The following is an 18,416-nucleotide window of genomic DNA, read 5'->3' as shown; positions in this document are numbered from 1 at the left end:
CAAAAGCATGAATCAGACAGCGAACTTAATATCACAAGGTCCTGTAAGCCTCGAAGTGAAAATTGTAAGAACCTAAATAAGGTTTCACGCATATAGCATCAAAGACAACATGAGTATTTAATCGTTTCTTTAGCCTTAGTACACCTGAGCAGCCAGAGACAGCATACACGCTATTCAGAGTAAGCGCTGAAAGGGAAGACATTTATAGCAAAGGTTTATTGTGACTGGTCACGTGTCGAACACTACAGTCTCTGGGGTTTTCGTTCTGCACACCTGGCCTTGACACATGCATCAGATTTCTCACATGGCTTGTTAGCACTATCGAAGTAATTGAGACACTCTACTTACGCTGGAGCTGTTGAGAAAATTGCCGATAGCCAACAGTGTTGCTAGGATACGCTTGAAGGTCTGGTTCTTGGCGAGTTGCTCCATACCATGCTTCAAGTCGAAAAGGGGCTCAGCTATCTCCTGTAGAACAATCCAGGCATGGACCACAGGATTTACAATTTTAATAAACGATCATTCCAAATATAAATAGGGCCTGAATAGCATAAAGCAGACTTCATTTCAATCGTGAATATACACATTAATAGTAATGATGTTCATTTTTAAAGATGGCTGGTTCTCTTACAGGAGTGTGAACATTTAAATTAATATAATTATTAAGTTATATAAACAAAGTGAAGTATCAATAACAAAAATAACCTTCTCCAAGCTCTCGTAGTTGAGTTTAAAAGCCCAGAGTTGCAGGCGTGCTGTGAGGCCACTGATGGAGGACAGAGTGAGCAAAAACTGCTCTGCTGTACCGAGAGGCACATCAGGATTGGCCAACTGAGCCTCCTGGATCCTTTGTTTCTCCTCTTCTGTAGGTATCATTGTCAGGATTTTCTATAATGAGCGGTTTATTTCAAATCAAAAGAGAGAGCGAAAGAGAAAAAACAAGGACAGACGGTTAACTGGGGTCTGTTGCATTTATAATGTGAGGAAAAGCGTAGGACTACTGCCCTCTAGTGGATTGAATTAGTGGTGCAGTACCTCGATACCCTCTTTGTTGATGGCAAATTCATCAAAGCTGAGTATAGCAGATTTAATGACGTGTACCGCAGGTAACACGGTCATGCCGATGTTAATGGCATTGCTTCTCTTTGAATCGAGAACAAGTATTTCAGGCTTCTTTACCTCTGGACCCTTCTACAAACCCAAAAAAGTGAGTGTATATAAGGTGAAACAGGTACAGGCAGCATAATAAAGTATTGTTTGTTTTCAATTACATACAATTGAATACAATTCAATTACCTTTGCCACAGTGAGTTCCTTTGTCTTTGACTCAAACAAATGTTCCAGCTTGTTGGTATCTACTGTGACCTTATCCAGTGATGCCCAGACAGTTCCTCGACCAAACTTGCACTTCCTTGGGCTATCTGACTGTTTAAGCTCCTTCCAGAACAGCTTGACCGTCTTACATTTCTTGACAAATGCTGGGTCTGTATTCTGAGCAATACACATTCCAGGAGGAGGAGGAGGAGGAGGGGGTGCACTCAGAACTCCAAGACCTGGAGGAGGTGGAGGAGGTGGAGGAGGAGGAGGAGCTAAACCTCCAATACCTGGAGGTGGAGGTGGAGGAGGAGGAGGAGGAAGAGATCCAAATCCTGGAGGGGGAGGAGGCACACCATTAATCATGCCTGTGTCGAAAGCATCCATGTCCAAGACGTCAATATCCTCTTCTTCCAAAAGGTCAGAAAAGTCTAGATCTTTAATCCGCAATTCTTTGGAGCTAGGTTGCAAATGTTCCCATGCATCCTTGCTATTCCTGGCCAATGGCGTCATCATAGTCTTCTCAAGAGTCCGAGAATGGGTTTCTGCATCAATACTATACTGTGGGCGCAAGCGTTTTGTCTGCTCCTCTGCTAGCCTTGTGCGAGCAGCATGTGCACTGCCTTCAAGCCCCTCCAGCTCTGCTCGCCTTGAGGTATCCTCACTGGGCTGGGAGGAACGAGATCGCAGACTGGAGAGACGACCGGCCAAGCTGGAGATATTAAGATCTTCTAAACTGCTGTCCTCCACACTAGGGCTCTTCAGTAGCCCGGAGCTGCTTGAGGTGGAAGACTTTGAGTAGAGCATGTCCAGCATGAATTTCCTGTCATTGGAAAGGGTGCTGGGTTGATGTACATTGTTCTCTGCTGGCAAGAGGTGAGAAGAGAGAAGTCATGAAATGTTATACTTTATTAAACTTACCCTATTAAATAAGAAAAAGCTTAATCTATTCTTAAATATAATGCCTCAGACCAGCAATTATTCAGGTTGGATCCTGGTAAGAAGCTTGATCTGCATAATGTGCAAATCATTTACGTGTTTAAATTCAGCTTGTTATATTACATTAGTTTTAAAATAAGATCAAATGTAAATGTATAAGCCTAGATGGACTGAAGATCCCATGAGATTGTAAGTAATAGAATGGTACCAAAAGGATTTACGGTCGCTATTTCATGATAATATAAGGTGTAATGTAGAATAGCAGATTTGTGAATTTGGGTATGATCCAGACAAAACAAATTCCAACACCTCTGGCTCAAGTAGGAATACACCAACAGATTAACCAAGTTCATGATCCCATAGACTCGTGATTTTCCAAATCCCAGCATTTGACATAAGAGAACAGCAAAAAACAAACCTGGGCACAAATCAGCGTACCTTTAGAAGCATCAACACATGTGCAAAAGTAAAAATTTATTCCCTTCTCTTGCTCTGTGTGACCACGAAGCCGGAAACCGGAAAAGAAGATCCCAATCTCTGTTCCCACCTTCAAATTGTCTACACGGTTAATGTTTGCACTCTAGAGGCTATGTTGTTAGTGGTGGACTTGGGCTGGAAACCACCCAACAGAGATATGGAAGATAAGGTTTTTAAAGTTTTGAGAAAGATTCAAAGCTCAACCAGAGAAAGAAAAATGGATAGAGAAAGGAGTGGATATTGAGACTCTTTACTATGAACCAGTATGTATGGTGCATAACTGGGTACCAATTAGTATTGAATAAATTTAAAAAAAGTCACTTAACATACAGTATATGTGACATTTATACTGGCTTTTTGTATATATTTTTGGGATGGCCATTGCATGAGCTATACAAGCACATAGTGGTCTTGGAAATGTTAAATAGGAATGCCCAATATGGTCAATCAAATCATGAGCAAAATGTTCAGCATTGGACCAATAATTACAAATAGGAACAAGTAAGACAGGATCGTACCTGGCTGAATTTTAAGAGAGAGAGAGAGAGAGAGAGAGAGAGAGAGAGAGAGAGAGAGAGAGAGAGAGAGAGAGAGAGAGAGAGAGAGAGAGAGAGAGAGAGAGAGAGAGAGAGAGAGAGAGAGAGAGAGAGAGAGAGAGAGAGAGAGAGAGAGAGATGTCAAAGAAGTGTAAAGACATTGAGGCTATTGTCTGCTTACTGTCCTCTGAAATTAACTCAACATACAGCCATTACTGATTAAATATTTCAACAAAAGTAAATAAACCCTACGTTTTAACAGCTGTACGTTTTAACAGCTGTACATCATGTAACCATGCAATGACAGGACCATGCACATTTTTTGTATCTTGTATTAGAGCAGTTAACATTTGGTGCTTTGAGTACAATTCTCTCATACTGACCACTGAATGTTCAACATGGCACCTCATGGCAAAGACTCTCTGAGAATTTGAGAAGTAGAATTGTTGTTCCTCCAAATGTTGCTTCAACAATTCCCAGGGAATCATAGATACGTTGTTATTGTTTCTAGAATGCTAGCAGTCTCATCACCATTCCCGTAGAAAATCCATAAAGACTCTCCCTATTCTAGTTGCAGGCACATCCCATACATGGGATAAACTTGGAACGTTTCAGTATTACTAATGGTTTCATTCATGTGCTGCATTCTAGGGAAGACTTGCAGACAGGGAAATTAGATAAGAGGATGAAAAAGAGAGCTGGAATTTCTTGCCTGGTTCATTATGACGGACTGTTTGTAGTTCTTCCGGCTGCTCCAGGGTGCTAAGGGAGACGCTGGTATAGCTGGAGTGTCCCTCTGGAGACTGGGGCTCCTGAACTTTCTTCTGATCTGTAAACCCCACCCACACACACACACAAGCACAATGGGCAGTGTGAGTACTTTCTTTACCACACAAGAAATATTAAGTGGTCAAAATCTAACTCCTAAAATAGGCCAACAAAATTCACATACAGATAGTGACATTCTTTTAATGAAATAAAAGATACAGTGGCCACACGGAAACAGAATTAAAATAACATACCAAGTTACATAACTCAGTAAAGCAAGTGTTCTGGCCCACAGGCATTATTTTATTCAGATCACCTCAAAAACCCTTTCTAGTCTTTTCATTTGGTCTTTCTGCAGCCAAACACCTTTCACACCCCCAAGTGCAATTGTGTGTGCATGCACACGTGTTTGTAAGATGGTTGGATTGAATTCTTTATTTTACTCTTTGGCCAGAACAGAAAGCCTGTCTTTATAAACTAGTGATCATAGTGATGTCAAAATGAATGTGCCTCCCATGGGAAACTAAAGTCTTTTCTGAAAAAATAAAAAAGAAAGAAAGAAAGAAAGAAAGAAAGAAATTGGCCCCATATTAAATGTGCTCCATAGGCCCCTTCTCTCCAATCTGAAATAAGCTCTTTCCCAGCAACGGCAGACTGTGAAAGACAGGGCACAACATGGTACACCAGACAGTTTGTTCAGCCAAGAAGAGAACAAGAATGATGAATTGCTCCCCTGCTCACACTCCGCACAAGGTCATGCAATTGGTCTTTATTAACTGAAATGTGAGAAGATTTATCCTAATGTACATAATTGTACATAGTGAAGCGCCAGCATTTAGTAAGCTTTACTGTATTCCAAAACCCACAAAGACGATTCTGTGAATAAAATAATTTAAACCAATTTCTGCCAATACGTACCATCAATTCTGTAACAGGAAGTACTACATATTACAGCAGCCTCAACCATCATGAAACCTTTTATCACACAAACAGAAAGCTCCACTCTCTAAGCTCTCTTTCTTTCTACCTCATAGACTGAAGTACAGTAGTGAGCTGAAGCTTCCAAGCGAATGCTGTGCTTTATATAAACACCACAGTCCCACAGTCTGCCCTTCAGCCAATCACAGCAAAGCTCCTGCTGACTTTGCAATCGACTCAGTGCTAAGAGTCAGCTATGAATCCTCACTTACTGAGTCTGGGAAGCTTCCTAAAGTTTGGTTACGTACACACCAGTAATTGCTTTGTGTTTGTAATAATTTATCTATAAGACAAATCAGCAGCAGATTAAAGGAATATCCCAGAATTTATTTTTGTCTCTATTAATCAAGTTAAATGTTTTTTTTTTTTGTGTTCTGTTTTATCTGTAGCATATTCCTGGACTGACAGTGATTGTGAAGGAGGTGAACTGTCCTCCTCATCTGACAGTCTAACAATTAGATCTTATTTCCACATGATCTACTACTATTCTTACACAAGCACACAACCAATAAACAATCATAAGTAATTGTTGTATTTAGGTAAGATGAATTATCTCAGAAAATGGGCACTAGACAATGTAGATTATCTTGTGGGAAGGTAACAGCAAAGAATAAAAGAGACTTGGCAGTCGATGTCACCTTCCGAGGTTGGATGCACTTCTTCTGCAAAATGAGAGTCTGGGTCAGGAGAAGCAGTGTCGATTAGAGACGCCACATCTTTAGAATTCCTCTTCTGCCATTCCCCAGCCTCCAGACGGCGTAAAAATTGGTCTCTGCAAATATACATGTGGTAAAGAAAACCTACAATGTTACAAAGCCATAGCAGCTACAATGTTACAAAGCCATAGCAGAACAGAGGAAGTGAAATGTAAACTAAAAGAGATTAGATTATTAAAAGAAAGCACCCTTATATTTGTTCACACAAAAACAAATGCCAGTTAAACTAAGCTGGGCTGGCTTTGAGACAACATGGAAAGCATATTCTTCATTTCAGTCGGCTATCAAAGAATGCATATTATTTTCCACTCTGAGTAACCACAAAATAGCTACTGTAGTCTCCAAGATCGGCAGAGATTACATCATATACATAAAGAATAACATTGTCCTTTTTTTTTTAACTCTATAAAATAATAACGTTTAATTCAATAATCAGTTCATAATATATATCAACTAGAACATGCAATCAGTGTCGGATTTAGTCAAACACCAGAAAATTCAATCCGTTAGATTTATGAAATGTATAAATGATCCATGCAACAAACCACAATCACACAGACGCTCACACAAACAGCCACCATCTGAAAGTGCAACATCCATTTAAATCCCAGCCACCTGATCTCAAAATACCCGCAGTGAGCAAGCAACCACCACTAAACACTGACTCAGGACCAGGCACCTCACCACACACGTCTAAGACCTGGCCTGAATTCAGCATAAAGAGCGATTTCCAATAATCACCACCACCACCACCATTCCGTCGGCCTGTAGTTTACTTACGCATACTTCCTGAGTACGGGCCGGTCCTTATTCACAATATCCTCAACACTGGAGAGAGATATTACAGTTTATGTAAAGAAAGATACTCCGTGTCTGACAAGCTGAATATATAGAAGGAGAATGCACCAAGCTGACAGTATTTTTGGACAAAGTAAACTTATTTGTGCATTCACTTTCCAGTTCTATAATAAAATGCATGGTGCTGTATAACCTAGACTCGGGGTTGTCATCTTTTGAGCTGTGGTCCACTTTTTTATTATTATTTCCAGCAAAAAATAAAAAGATGAGCAGAGCCTCTGCTGATCCAAACATTTGGCTTAATGTTAATTACCTGAACTAATGAAAGTTTCAGCCTTTAATACATTTTTTTACTTCATTTGCTCTATCTGGCCTGATTACTGAGGCATAACATGCCATATTATTTAGAGAGGAACGAAAAAAAAAAGCAGAAATATGATTAGGCAGAAACTATATATCTATTATCTGCTTCAAAACAAGTATTTATTCTGTTTATATTATGTGGCTCTTTTCGGATATGGTAACATAAAGGATCACTTTGATCATAATTTTTTTGTTTTGCAGTCATACACCAATCATTATCCATTAAAGGTATGCAACATGGTTTGATTATTTAGTCCTTACTATAAAAAGAATTCTATGTAGCTGGACCTCACAGTGCTGGTCTTGAGGATATACCTTATTTATGACCTCTCCACCACCTGGACTAATATGAGAGAGGAGAAGCTGTGTTTTCCTGGTTATTAAAAAATTCCACTCGGATCATCCTGTGCTGCGTGCTTTCCTCAATCCTTTGTTTTGTGAATGATAAATTATAGACAGCTCTTAATACAGTTTGTTCATAAACATACCAGAAAACCTGAATCATTCTGGTACAGTTGATTTACAATAATAGTTCCCATGAGGACTGTTCATCTTACTTGGGGGAAAAAAAAAATATATACTTCGAATACAAGGAAAATCCATGATAAAGAATGTGAAGATAAGAAAAGAGGCAAACCGGTAAGTGAGAGTGGTCAGACAGTTATCGGAAAAGACATGCACTAGACACACATGAAAGAGTCATCCTTTTGCTAATGTTGAAATATTATTACAATACATCACCTGACTAACTAACAAAACCATCATGGCTAACATTCCCCCCCCTCACGCTCCCCAAAATGACTCATGGTTTAGACTAGTGGCAACTGAAGGCTGCATTCTTTGGCCATGCAGCAGCTACTCACCAAACAGAGTCTGCCTCTTGTAGGCTGAGAAAAGAGGAAAAGAGGAGAAAGAGGGAGGGAGGGAAGAAGGAATAATTTTGGAAGCCAGAGTAGTGAGATGAAAGATTAGGAACCAAGCCAAACATTAAGGATTTAGAAGCAGAGAATGAAACAGACACAGACGAAGCAGAAACAAACTGATAGGAGTCAAGAAGGACTACTGCGAAAGATGATAAGTTTATATGCAGAAAAAACACACAGCTAATGAGGCGGAAATTACGTGTTTTAATGAATCACCTTTCTAATTAGCCTGGTTTTCACAATAATGTTATATGTAACATGTCATAATAATAATTCTGTGCAATAAAAACAGTAAAACAAACCATAGTAAAAATAAAAAAGTCAATTATGTTCATTATAATAATAATAACAATACTGCCATGTTTAGTGATTCACTATACAATTTAACACACTAATCATTATCATTAATATCAACACAGACTTTGCAAAGATATTCAACAATATCCAATGCCTTAAAACATCTATCAAAGCAAATTGCTGTCATCTCTACATAAAACTGTTAATTGCAGTTTAAAAAACAAAAAAAAAAAAGTCAACAAGTGCATATCTTAATGTCTAACATTAACCCCCCCCCTTCTTTGTCTCTTCTGCATCCCATTCTTCCTTTATTATAACCATCTCCAACTGAGTGAGAGAAAACTGGAAATGATACTCACTTAAGCCGTCCTGTTCCCTCACTGTGGCTCTGCTCTTTTTGTGTTGTCTGGTTGTCCTGAGGAGGAGAGTCTCCCGGAGTCATGCTGAGGCTGGATGGGGAAGGGGAGGAAGAAAAAAAAAAATCAACAAAACACTAAAAAATGTCATCACAGCCAAGCCAACGGAGACAGTCTGAGTCCCACTTCTTAAAACACTTCCGTTTCCATTAAGGTCCACAGAGGCTGTGTATACACACACACACACACACACACACACACACACACACACACACACACACACACACACACACACACACACACACACACACACAGAGAGAGAGAGAGAGAGACAGAGACAGACACATCTACAAATTTATATCTGTTTATAAAAAACAAGTGAATTTTAAAAAGATACATTTAGTATATATAATTTATTTAACATTAATTTAATTGAAAACGCAAAACATACAGTACATTAAATAAAAGAAAATAATATCCTCACTAGGCTGTGGGAAACAATACAAATAATGTTACAAATGCAAATTCTAAATCTATTTATGTCCTGATAATTTAGATAAAATCTTTTTGGATTGAAGATTAATTAATAATAACTAGACGTTTATTTATATCATTTTAAATTCTGATTTAAGTTTTTGAAAAGTTTTAATGAAAAACTTAATCCTGCTGCTATTTTACTTTAACAGCTAAGAGAAGTTTAATCTGAGTGAGATTTACACAGTTCGGAGACTGATCACAAAATTTTCCTTTGAGAAACTTCTGATCTGATCTGTGTAGGAACACCATCTTCTAAGAACAGTGACAATAAGAATCAATTTCAGGCCATCACTTTCAGGAATTAAACTTTTCTCATACGTCTTAAAATAAATAATAACCTCTTTAAAGGAAATACTCATTAAAAAATATACCAACTTATATATAATATTTAATTTTACTATTTTTAATACAATATTTACATTTTAACATAATATTTTTTCAAATATCTAAATCACTACAGTCCCAATCACACAGTGAGATCTTTCTTTGTTGCAATGTTCTGAAAAGTTCCTGCATTGTAAAGGGCAAGTCTCTTTGACTTTATATCCATCAGAAATGTTGGCACTGAAGCTTGAAAAACCTGGTTGGCTTTCAGCAAGGGCTGGCGCATTCTCTTTTAAAAAACACAATATTTATCCCCTTTTTTTTTTTTAAGACTAACACACGCACACGCGCACACGCACACGCACACCACAACCAAAGAATCAGGGACTTGTTAAGCTGAAAGTTTCTGTGATTTAGAGCTTCTCAAATATTTTTTACATTTGTATTTACATTTTGTATTCAATATTAAGTATTTAAAACAGAAATATTACATTGTGGTTCATTCAATGTGAATATTAAGGTCACTGAACTTCCCAGCTCTAGTCCTGGAAGGATCTTCTCCTGTGTAAGTAAATGTACTTTCAAAATAAAGAGTACATTTAAGATTGATTGATTGATTAATTGATGAATTCCTAGAATTGTTCATTTAAATTGGTATACAGTATTTAGGAAATCTGTTGATTTATGCCAGTGACATTACAGTGCAGTCTTTTACCAAAATTAATAATAAAGCAAATGTGTTCTCCATCTTGAAGCCTTTCTGCAGCATATCTTGCTTTAAGCACCAAAATATTGGATTTAAATCATTATACTGTATATTAAAATACTGAAAATATTCTGTACCAAAGTTAAGTGGTATAATGCAATACTTGGACTAAATCTGAGCAACCGAATTAATTGGTGCATGTTGCATGTTACTCGGATACAAAACAAATGTGTACTGTTTAGAATATAGATAATTATCTATGGAGACTTTAGTTGTAATTAATTTCCACATGATTGTCAGTTGTAGCTGAAAACCTCTGTTAAAACGAAACAAGAATATGCAGGAGATAAGGACATTAAAAGACCCTTGTTTGTCAAGATCGGTGTTAGGACCATGTGATGTGGGTTAGTTCAGAGACAAAAAAGAAGTAAAAGTTATTCCTTTTAGCTAATCCAATCAGCAGAAGGAATAACTTTACCAATGAGATGAAAAGCAGGTGAGTTATACAGACCTCTTCAGGGGAGTGGAAGGCTCCTGTGTTATAGACCCCGCCTTTTTTAACCTCCGCCTAGAAATCCCCATATGAGCCAGGTACTGACCAATGAAAGTGCGCCCCCTGCTGTAATAAGCAGGAAGTGACACACAGAAATAGTGAGAGAGAGAGAGAGAGAGAGAGAGCTGTGGAATGGTGACGTCTGGTTAGATGAATAAGCAGAGAATTAAAACAAGAACAAAAAGACCCATGGCACTTGCGAGACTGACCCCAAACCACCAAAGTATGTAAAAGTATAAAAAAAAAAAAACAAAAAAAAAAAAAAAAAAAAAAAAACTCAGTTTGTGATATGCCCCAGCAGACTAACATCATGAATCATATGCAATCTGATCACTAAATGGCTAAACTTTGCTAGGAGAAAATGGTCTTCCAACTAAAACATTAGCTTTCCCCATATATGTAGTGGCCTTCAGCTGAAAAAATGTCTCGATTTGGCCAGGAGCTAAACTTGGACAAGCAAATAGCAATTTGGTTACAGTGGGAGGAGCTGAAAAGGACAACAAGACAGTCTAGTGGTAAATTCTCATTTTCATACATTCTGAGCTAAAAAAAAAAAAAAAAAGGTTATTCATTTTGTTGTCTTTATTCATTACTAAAATATCAATCTTCCAGTTACAAAATTACTCAAATGTTAACTAACAATTATATTTCTATTTCTATCTTAAGTGTGTTACACTCCCACCCTAGGCATTGTCACCCATTCGTGGCATGTCTGGGCAAATGTTATTGGCTAAGACAGTGTTTGTGGATCAGTTTGTGAAGCCAGTCTGCTGTAGAATAACATTTTCCTAAGCCAGAGCAGCTTGAGATTAGTGGGTCAAATGAGGACTTGCAATACAACAGCAAAAGTCTTTTACAACCAAAGAAAAATTTAATTATATTTGCACTATATTATAATGAGCATCCTCTTCTTTTCAATATTTAAATGTCTCCATTTGATTTGACAGATGTTTTATATTTAAAGCTATACAATAAAATTCAAAAATTCTGTGTATAGAAGTCTAAAAAAACCAAACGGAGGAAAAAAGGCAGTTGTATGCAGCAGGATGTATGCAGCAGGATGTATGCAGCGGAGAATGGCAGAATGCAGCAGTTTAAAGAATTAATGTTCTTCATCCCTAGTAAATGTTTGTAGCAAGTTCCACAAACTGAGTGGTGCACACACTATAACAGAACTTCAAATCTGTACCCAGCTTTTATTATTGTCCCCACATGCTTTTGAGTGGAGGAGAGAAAAAGTCTCTCAAAAAAACAACAGGAAAAAAACAATCAGTATAAAAAGCTTTTTAAAGCAATTTCTAGCTCAGCCTTGAAATCACAAGACAGACAGACATCATAGTACTGACTACATTTCACAACACACACTCATGAATGCACACTTTTCTCAAGCGCGCACACACACACACACACACACACACACACACACACACACACACACACACACACACACACACACACACACACACACACACACACACACACACAGACAGACAGACACGCTCTCACACATATGATTCCACACAGACTCTCACACATACACACATTCTCTCACACACATACACACGTTCTTCTCACACACACGATCTCTCACAAACACACACCTTTTCCTCACATGATTCCATACATGTTCACTCACACATAGTCTCATATGATTCCACACAGACTCTCACACAGACACACATTCTCTCACACACATACACACGTTCTTCTCACACACACAGTCCGTCACAAACAAACATGGTCTCTCACATCCACAAACACGCTCTCTCACACGATTTCGTACATGTTCTCACACACATTCTTTCACTCAAACACACATGAACACACACCACACACACACACACACACACACACACACACACACACACGTTCTACTTGCACACGATCTACTTACGCATCACTGACTGGAGTTTCATTAACTACGACAGAGGGCACTACTGGGGTTGAGCTGTGTACACTGGACTCCGATTCACTGGAGGAGGATCTTACTGGATGACGGCCAATGGGAGAAATGAGGAAAGGGGAGGATGGACTGCTTGATGGTTCGGGAGAGGTGATACAACTAGGATCTGCAAGAAAAACAAAAACAAGCAAACTGACTACTCTTGTCTTAAACAAGAGTGCAAGTTAATGAAATCTGGTCATAACTTAGAGCACAAACTACAAAGCAGAGCACGCACAGAGCACAATAGTAGTAGTGATGGAAATAATATTTGGCCACTAAACCAAAAATTAACACGACTTTCACATACCTAAATATCGAAGCACCGCCCTAAATGCTTTTATACCTGAAAAGGTTTGTTTCCACTAATTCTGATTGATTATATCAGCTACTTTATATCAGTCTGTAGCACACTCATGTGAATGCTTTCTTTTTCCATCTACAAGGACAACAAAGTCTAAAGCAGTAGTTCTCAAAGTGATTATAAAGGGTTCAAGAAGCTAAAATAAATTTATACACCGTGTTCTTATAGATATGCACAGGTTTGAATAGTGACTTGAACAGATTTTAATCCAAATAATTTCAGCATAGACCTGATAAAGAGTAAAAAAATAAACAAAATAAATAGCTAGAATATTACTGCACACATTTGAATATTAAACCATATACTTGAATAGCTCATAAGATCAGTGTGCGCTTAAAGGATGTGACAGATTCGACAACTACTGTCGAGAAAACTGACAGGGACGACGCAAAGCATCAGCAATATCTTCTTGTGTAGTTATTACTGTGTGGTATCACATGTGTGGATGGAAATTTAATTAATAAATGTTTATTCAGTGTTCAAATTTATTTAATCATTATAAAGTGGGGAAAAGGAATAAACTGCAGTATGTGCATGCAGAGTGAAGCAATTCCATTTCAATATATAGTCACAGTGAGCTTGCTTACTTCTATATCAAAGCAAAAACATTATTACATGATATTATTATTAAGCGATATAATAACCATTCCTATATAGTTTATGTTCAGATTCAGAGCAAAAGTACACCAAACATAATAACACCTTTTAAACATAGTGGTAAACAGTAACAAAGTAATTCTATTATATTTAAGCACATTTTGAGTATTTTCACTCACTCTGGGAAACTTTTACTTCACTATATTTTTTTGTATCTTATTATCTCATTTGTGCATCATCATTGCATATTGCATTGTGTGCCTCTATCACTAGAAATCTCTTTATGAAAAGGTATGACGTGATGAATTCAAAAAAATTAATAAAATACAGTTCTCATGGATCAGTACTTTTACTGTTGATTGTAAATTGTTTACTGCTGATGTTGAGGTATTTTTTTAAACAGTAAATAAATTTCCAAACTTTTAATGGAGTAATATTTAGGCAGGGGATTAAAAGTACAGTACAGGATTCAGGATTAAAAGCATGTCCAATAGAAAACCATTATTAGATTGTTTTAGGGTTTAAAATCTGTCTCCTGAGCATCTGAGCAGCAATCTGGTTGTACATTAAATGTAGAAAAATGATCAGATTTTACCTAAAGAATATGATTTTAAAAAAGATTACCGTAATTTCCGGACTATTAAGCGCACCCAAATATAAGCCACACCCACTAAATTGTACAAAGATTTTTACTTTGTCTACACTGAAACTAATGAACTTTACACAGGCTTTAACGAAAGACAGTGTCTGTTACACGGCTTGTATCTAAACAGTAGCCTACCAAGAAAGTCATTGTTCACAGTCTTCCTCCTTCCTTTCACAACAATTTCTCTCGTGAGTTTATCTTTTGGCATCGTCGTGCGTTTAAAAATCACCATCAGTGAAGCTTTTCTCCCGATGCCGTGCAGCTCAGAACACAGGTGAAGTGTGTTTTTTCATGCCCGGTTGTTTTCAGCGTGACGAATGATTCGCATTTTCTGTAGACAGTCCGAGTGAGCGGCAGGTCAAACATCAGAGGAACCTCATCCATATTTATGATGTGGTGCGGCCCGATTCAGTGGGAGCGCATCTGATTTAATATAAAGAATTTCATTGGTTCACCTGAACCCGTTCGGGAATTTCATTGGTCTAATGTTATGGGGTTCAGTTATTTGGCTTGAAGCTTGTGAAACCGGGAAAAACACAGTAAAAATCCATATATTAGCTGCTTCATTGTTTAAGCCACAGGTTCAAAGCGTGGGAAAAAAGTGGCTTATAGCGGCTTATAGTCCGGAAAATACGGTAAACTTTTATTGAATTAATCTAAAACAAACTCTAAACTGAGTGGCTTGAACATTTACATTATTGGCATTTGGCACCGACTTACACCTATACAGCTACAGGTTAAGGTGTTGCTGGGATTAGAACTCATGACCTTCTGATCAACAGCCCAAAATCTCAACCATAAAACTACTACTTCCCTGCTTAGAGAATGGTGGGACTGGTGTGAGACGAACCTGTAGTGGGACTAATAGAGGAAGACGCAGAAGCAAGCACAGTGGAAGGAAGCGGACCATCCAGTAGATTGTGTGCTGAGGACCGTCGGCTCCTCCTCCCCTCCTGCTCGCTGTTAGTTGCTTTTCTCCGCTCCTTACGATTGAGAGGACTGGACTCATCCATTTCTTCATCCTCATGCTTTAAAGCATTCTATACAAAAACAAACCAACTTGTGCATATTGCATTTCTTATTTACACAGCACAGTGTTTGTACCTGCTGGTGTGAAATATACTATACTGCTATAAATATTCTTGACATGCTGTTAGGCTGCTGTTCTTGTACCTCGTATATAGTGAACTGCTGTTTGAGGTCGGGGTCAATGACTCTGCTGTTCATGTGTTTCTCCATGATGTGCTCCATGCCCTGTTGCTCCAGGCTGTCTGTCAAGTCGTAGAATGAATCCTGGTCAGGCAGAGCTGCTAGAGTCTGTGAAAGAGGGGAGAAAGGTATGAAAATAGACTGGCTTTTATCATTTATCATTTTTATAATTTTACTCATCTCCCTGGATATAAACTGGGATTTTAGGTCTTAAATCTACATAAAATCGACAATGCACTACTTCGTCATATGAAGGATAAACGTTCGAACGTCGTGTACAGTGGCTTCTTGGTTGCTTCTCTAACTAATGCATGCCCTACAGAGTCACTGATATTTTTTTCAAGTGAGCTAACATCTTTCCTTACAAATATTAGCTCAATAGACAAGGCTGTACATTAGAAACACAGTTTTAGCAGGTGATCTATGAATAAAATATAATATTGTACTCCTTTTAGATTTAAGTTTACTTAGTTGAAAGCATTTCATAGATATGTTCTGTCTGTATATCTGTCTGTATATGATAAATCCATGGGGGGCACATACTAATGAAGATCCAATAATGCACTTTCTATGTATTTTAAATAGAGTTGTAATCTGTAAAGATACTTGTTGCTGATGGTCACAGTGACGTGATTATAGAGGGTGTGGTTTAGCAGGAGTCTATAGCATAATGGTTATATAACATGGTGCACCATGTGGTCCTGAATATAACAGAAGAGTGTCTGTTTTGAACTGCTACAATAATGTGTATGTGCAAGGAACTTTGTTGATAAGGACTGCAGTGTGTGTGTCTGTGTGTGTGTGTGTGTGTGTGTGTGTGTGTGTGTGTGTGTGTGTGCGCGCGCGCGCGTAGCTACCTTGTTAATAAGGGACATGGTGAAGACCAGGAGCTCTGTGTCAGAGCCATTCTTCTCCTCCAAAATAGACACCAAGTATGACCAAGCTTTCACACCTACAACGTAATTTTCAGAGTGAAACTCATCTCCAGCTAGCACAAATAAATATTTCTTCAAACACTTCTTCTGAATGTGTGTGGATTCATCATGAGCTTTTTACCTCTTTTTCTATCCACTGTACTGACAGCTTGCATAAGAATCGGGCTGTTAGTTTCTGTGTATTCAACAAACACTATGAGGAGCTTTAAAGCTGTCTTCACTACCAGCCGAGACTGAGAGAGGAGAAGAGAGGAGAGGAGAGACTGTAATTACACTTATTCTCCACCAGATGGCGAAATACGCAAGTTTTTCAATACTCTTTCAATACTGATTTTTTTTTTCTTCCCATCATTATGTTTTACATCCCCCTGTCAACTTTCCCTCACCTTTACCCTCCAGGGGGTTCACAGTGACATTAAAAAGAAATGTTTCTTTGGTTCATTAACATGAACAGGATTATAGGAATATGACATTATAATACCAGTATTGCATTAATCACAATGCACAATGCTTTTTTTTTTTTTTTAATGCTTGAGAGTAATAACAAATAAAGTGCATCATGACATGAAATTGTTGTCATTTTGTTCAGATAAAGAAACTGCCTATAAATTATTGTGATTTGCAATTGTTTTTTTCAGATAAATTATACATTTTTGGGGAAAAAAAACATTACGCAATCTTTAGCCAATACTCAAGTGGACAAAAGTGTGATAAAGCTGTTGACACTTCTACAGTAAGTAATAAGAGTTTGTTGGCAATCTGCAAAATCAGTACTGAAACCAATGAGATGAAGCTCGGTTATGTTAAAACATCTGTTATATTCACTTCGACTGTGAGAGCATGATGTCAGTAAAGATAAGTAACTCTGCTCAGGACGCTTGCATGAAGTAGTGCACTGAAGTGTGGAAAAACTACTTCAGGGCTGTAAATAAACCCCAAGCACCAGGTGCTTCAGGTATGAGCATCAGCTAATTACTTTTAATGCAGGCTTGGAGCACAATAGTGGCAATAAAGCATGAGAAAAATATTTTCCACAAAAATATATCGATTTAGACAGAAGTTTAATCAGAAGCTTGACTTACTGGAGGTCATAATACATTAAATTTTTCTCGCTCTAAAAATTACTTTATTTAACAGAGCTAAAGTGATTTATAAGCTGCGGTTACTGCAAATGTCTTATTTAATAATACCATGAATGTGTTAAATGGAAGGTCATGGTCACACAAGTAACCCTTTCGCTCAGTACCTCGCCTTTTCCATTTCGTTAGCAGCTTTGAACAATAAAGTATTTAAACTCTGCAGCCCACAAACTAAGAACAGTCAACCACATCTACCACTAATAAGCTTATAAGAGTGTGTGTGTGAGTTATATAATGTGGTTACTCACCAGGCTGCCACAAAGGGTGTACAGCCACTGCACTGTCTCATTATGGTTTATAACTCCATTCATCCCGTCCACGAACAACATGATTTGACTCAAAGCTGCAAGACAACACAAACACACACACTTGGAGCAAATGTTACTGACGGCACACTTTTTTCTTTTTCTTTTCATGTTCCAATAACTACAGAGAAGCAGAAGGTGGGAAGTTCATCAGCAAGGACCGAGCTACAGCCGGATGTACAGATTTGTACTAAAAGCTATTTGTTGTTCCAGTATAAACTTCCTGTCCCAGAACCCACGCCAAAATAACAACTCTGCAGATTACACAAGGCAGCAAAATTAACGGTTAAAACAGCAATGTTTATAGGCCCTACATATGAACCCTGGATTTTGCTGACAGATTGGAGGCAAAATTAAAGAAGCATGTAAAGGTTCTGTAGAATTGTATGAAATTTCATTTCACATGAACTTACACATAGCATATAGCAGCATGCTTTAGCTGTGTTTGGTGAATGCGCTTGACTAAAAGAAAAAAAAAACTTTGGCCGGAACCAAATAAGAGCGCATTGGACTAAAAACTTGACATTGTATCAATAATTACTGTTGTATTGATTAATGATTTTTTGGACAATTTTAAGTGCAAAATGTTACCAGACAATGTGTAGCGAAGTCTTTAGTTGAGAAAATAAAATAAAAAAATGTATCAAAATGACTATTCTTAATATTCTGCAAGCTTAATATTAAGTATTACAAT

The 18,416-nt window shown here is 37.8% G+C and overlaps 1 protein-coding gene and 1 long non-coding RNA gene across 4 annotated transcripts in view; one reads left to right on the top strand and one right to left on the bottom strand.

Moving 5' to 3' along the window:
• fhod1 (formin homology 2 domain containing 1) overlaps positions 1-18,416 on the bottom strand; it is a 54,563-nt gene that overhangs the window by 7,554 nt on the left and 28,593 nt on the right. The window contains exons 6-21 of one of the 3 annotated variants that reach the window (XM_083550216.1): positions 17,666-17,760; positions 16,400-16,511; positions 16,201-16,295; positions 15,308-15,451; positions 14,985-15,174; positions 12,480-12,654; positions 10,544-10,651; positions 8,469-8,558; positions 7,753-7,776; positions 6,509-6,556; positions 5,651-5,784; positions 3,979-4,095; positions 1,297-2,180; positions 1,036-1,191; positions 706-888; positions 349-468 (exon numbers count right to left, since the gene is read on the bottom strand). In XM_083550216.1, the coding sequence (XP_083406342.1) occupies positions 349-468; positions 706-888; positions 1,036-1,191; positions 1,297-2,180; positions 3,979-4,095; positions 5,651-5,784; positions 6,509-6,556; positions 7,753-7,776; positions 8,469-8,558; positions 10,544-10,651; positions 12,480-12,654; positions 14,985-15,174; positions 15,308-15,451; positions 16,201-16,295; positions 16,400-16,511; positions 17,666-17,760 (2,675 nt within the window). The remainder of the gene's footprint in view (positions 1-348; positions 469-705; positions 889-1,035; positions 1,192-1,296; positions 2,181-3,978; positions 4,096-5,650; positions 5,785-6,508; positions 6,557-7,752; positions 7,777-8,468; positions 8,559-10,543; positions 10,652-12,479; positions 12,655-14,984; positions 15,175-15,307; positions 15,452-16,200; positions 16,296-16,399; positions 16,512-17,665; positions 17,761-18,416) is intronic. The other 2 variants (XM_083550217.1, XM_083550218.1) reach the window with 2 other exon arrangements.
• Positions 461-4,564, top strand: LOC310730985. The gene is made up of 2 exons (XR_014535043.1): positions 461-3,002; positions 3,694-4,564. It is a non-coding gene; the product is annotated as an uncharacterized lncRNA (long non-coding RNA).

The sequence above is a fragment of the Silurus aristotelis genome (genome assembly GCF_946808225.1).
Source record: "Silurus aristotelis genome assembly, chromosome: 9".
NCBI classification, from domain to species: Eukaryota; Metazoa; Chordata; class Actinopteri; order Siluriformes; family Siluridae; genus Silurus; species Silurus aristotelis.
Note: the sequence above shows the minus strand (reverse complement) of the source record. Positions and strands in the feature narration are given on the sequence as shown.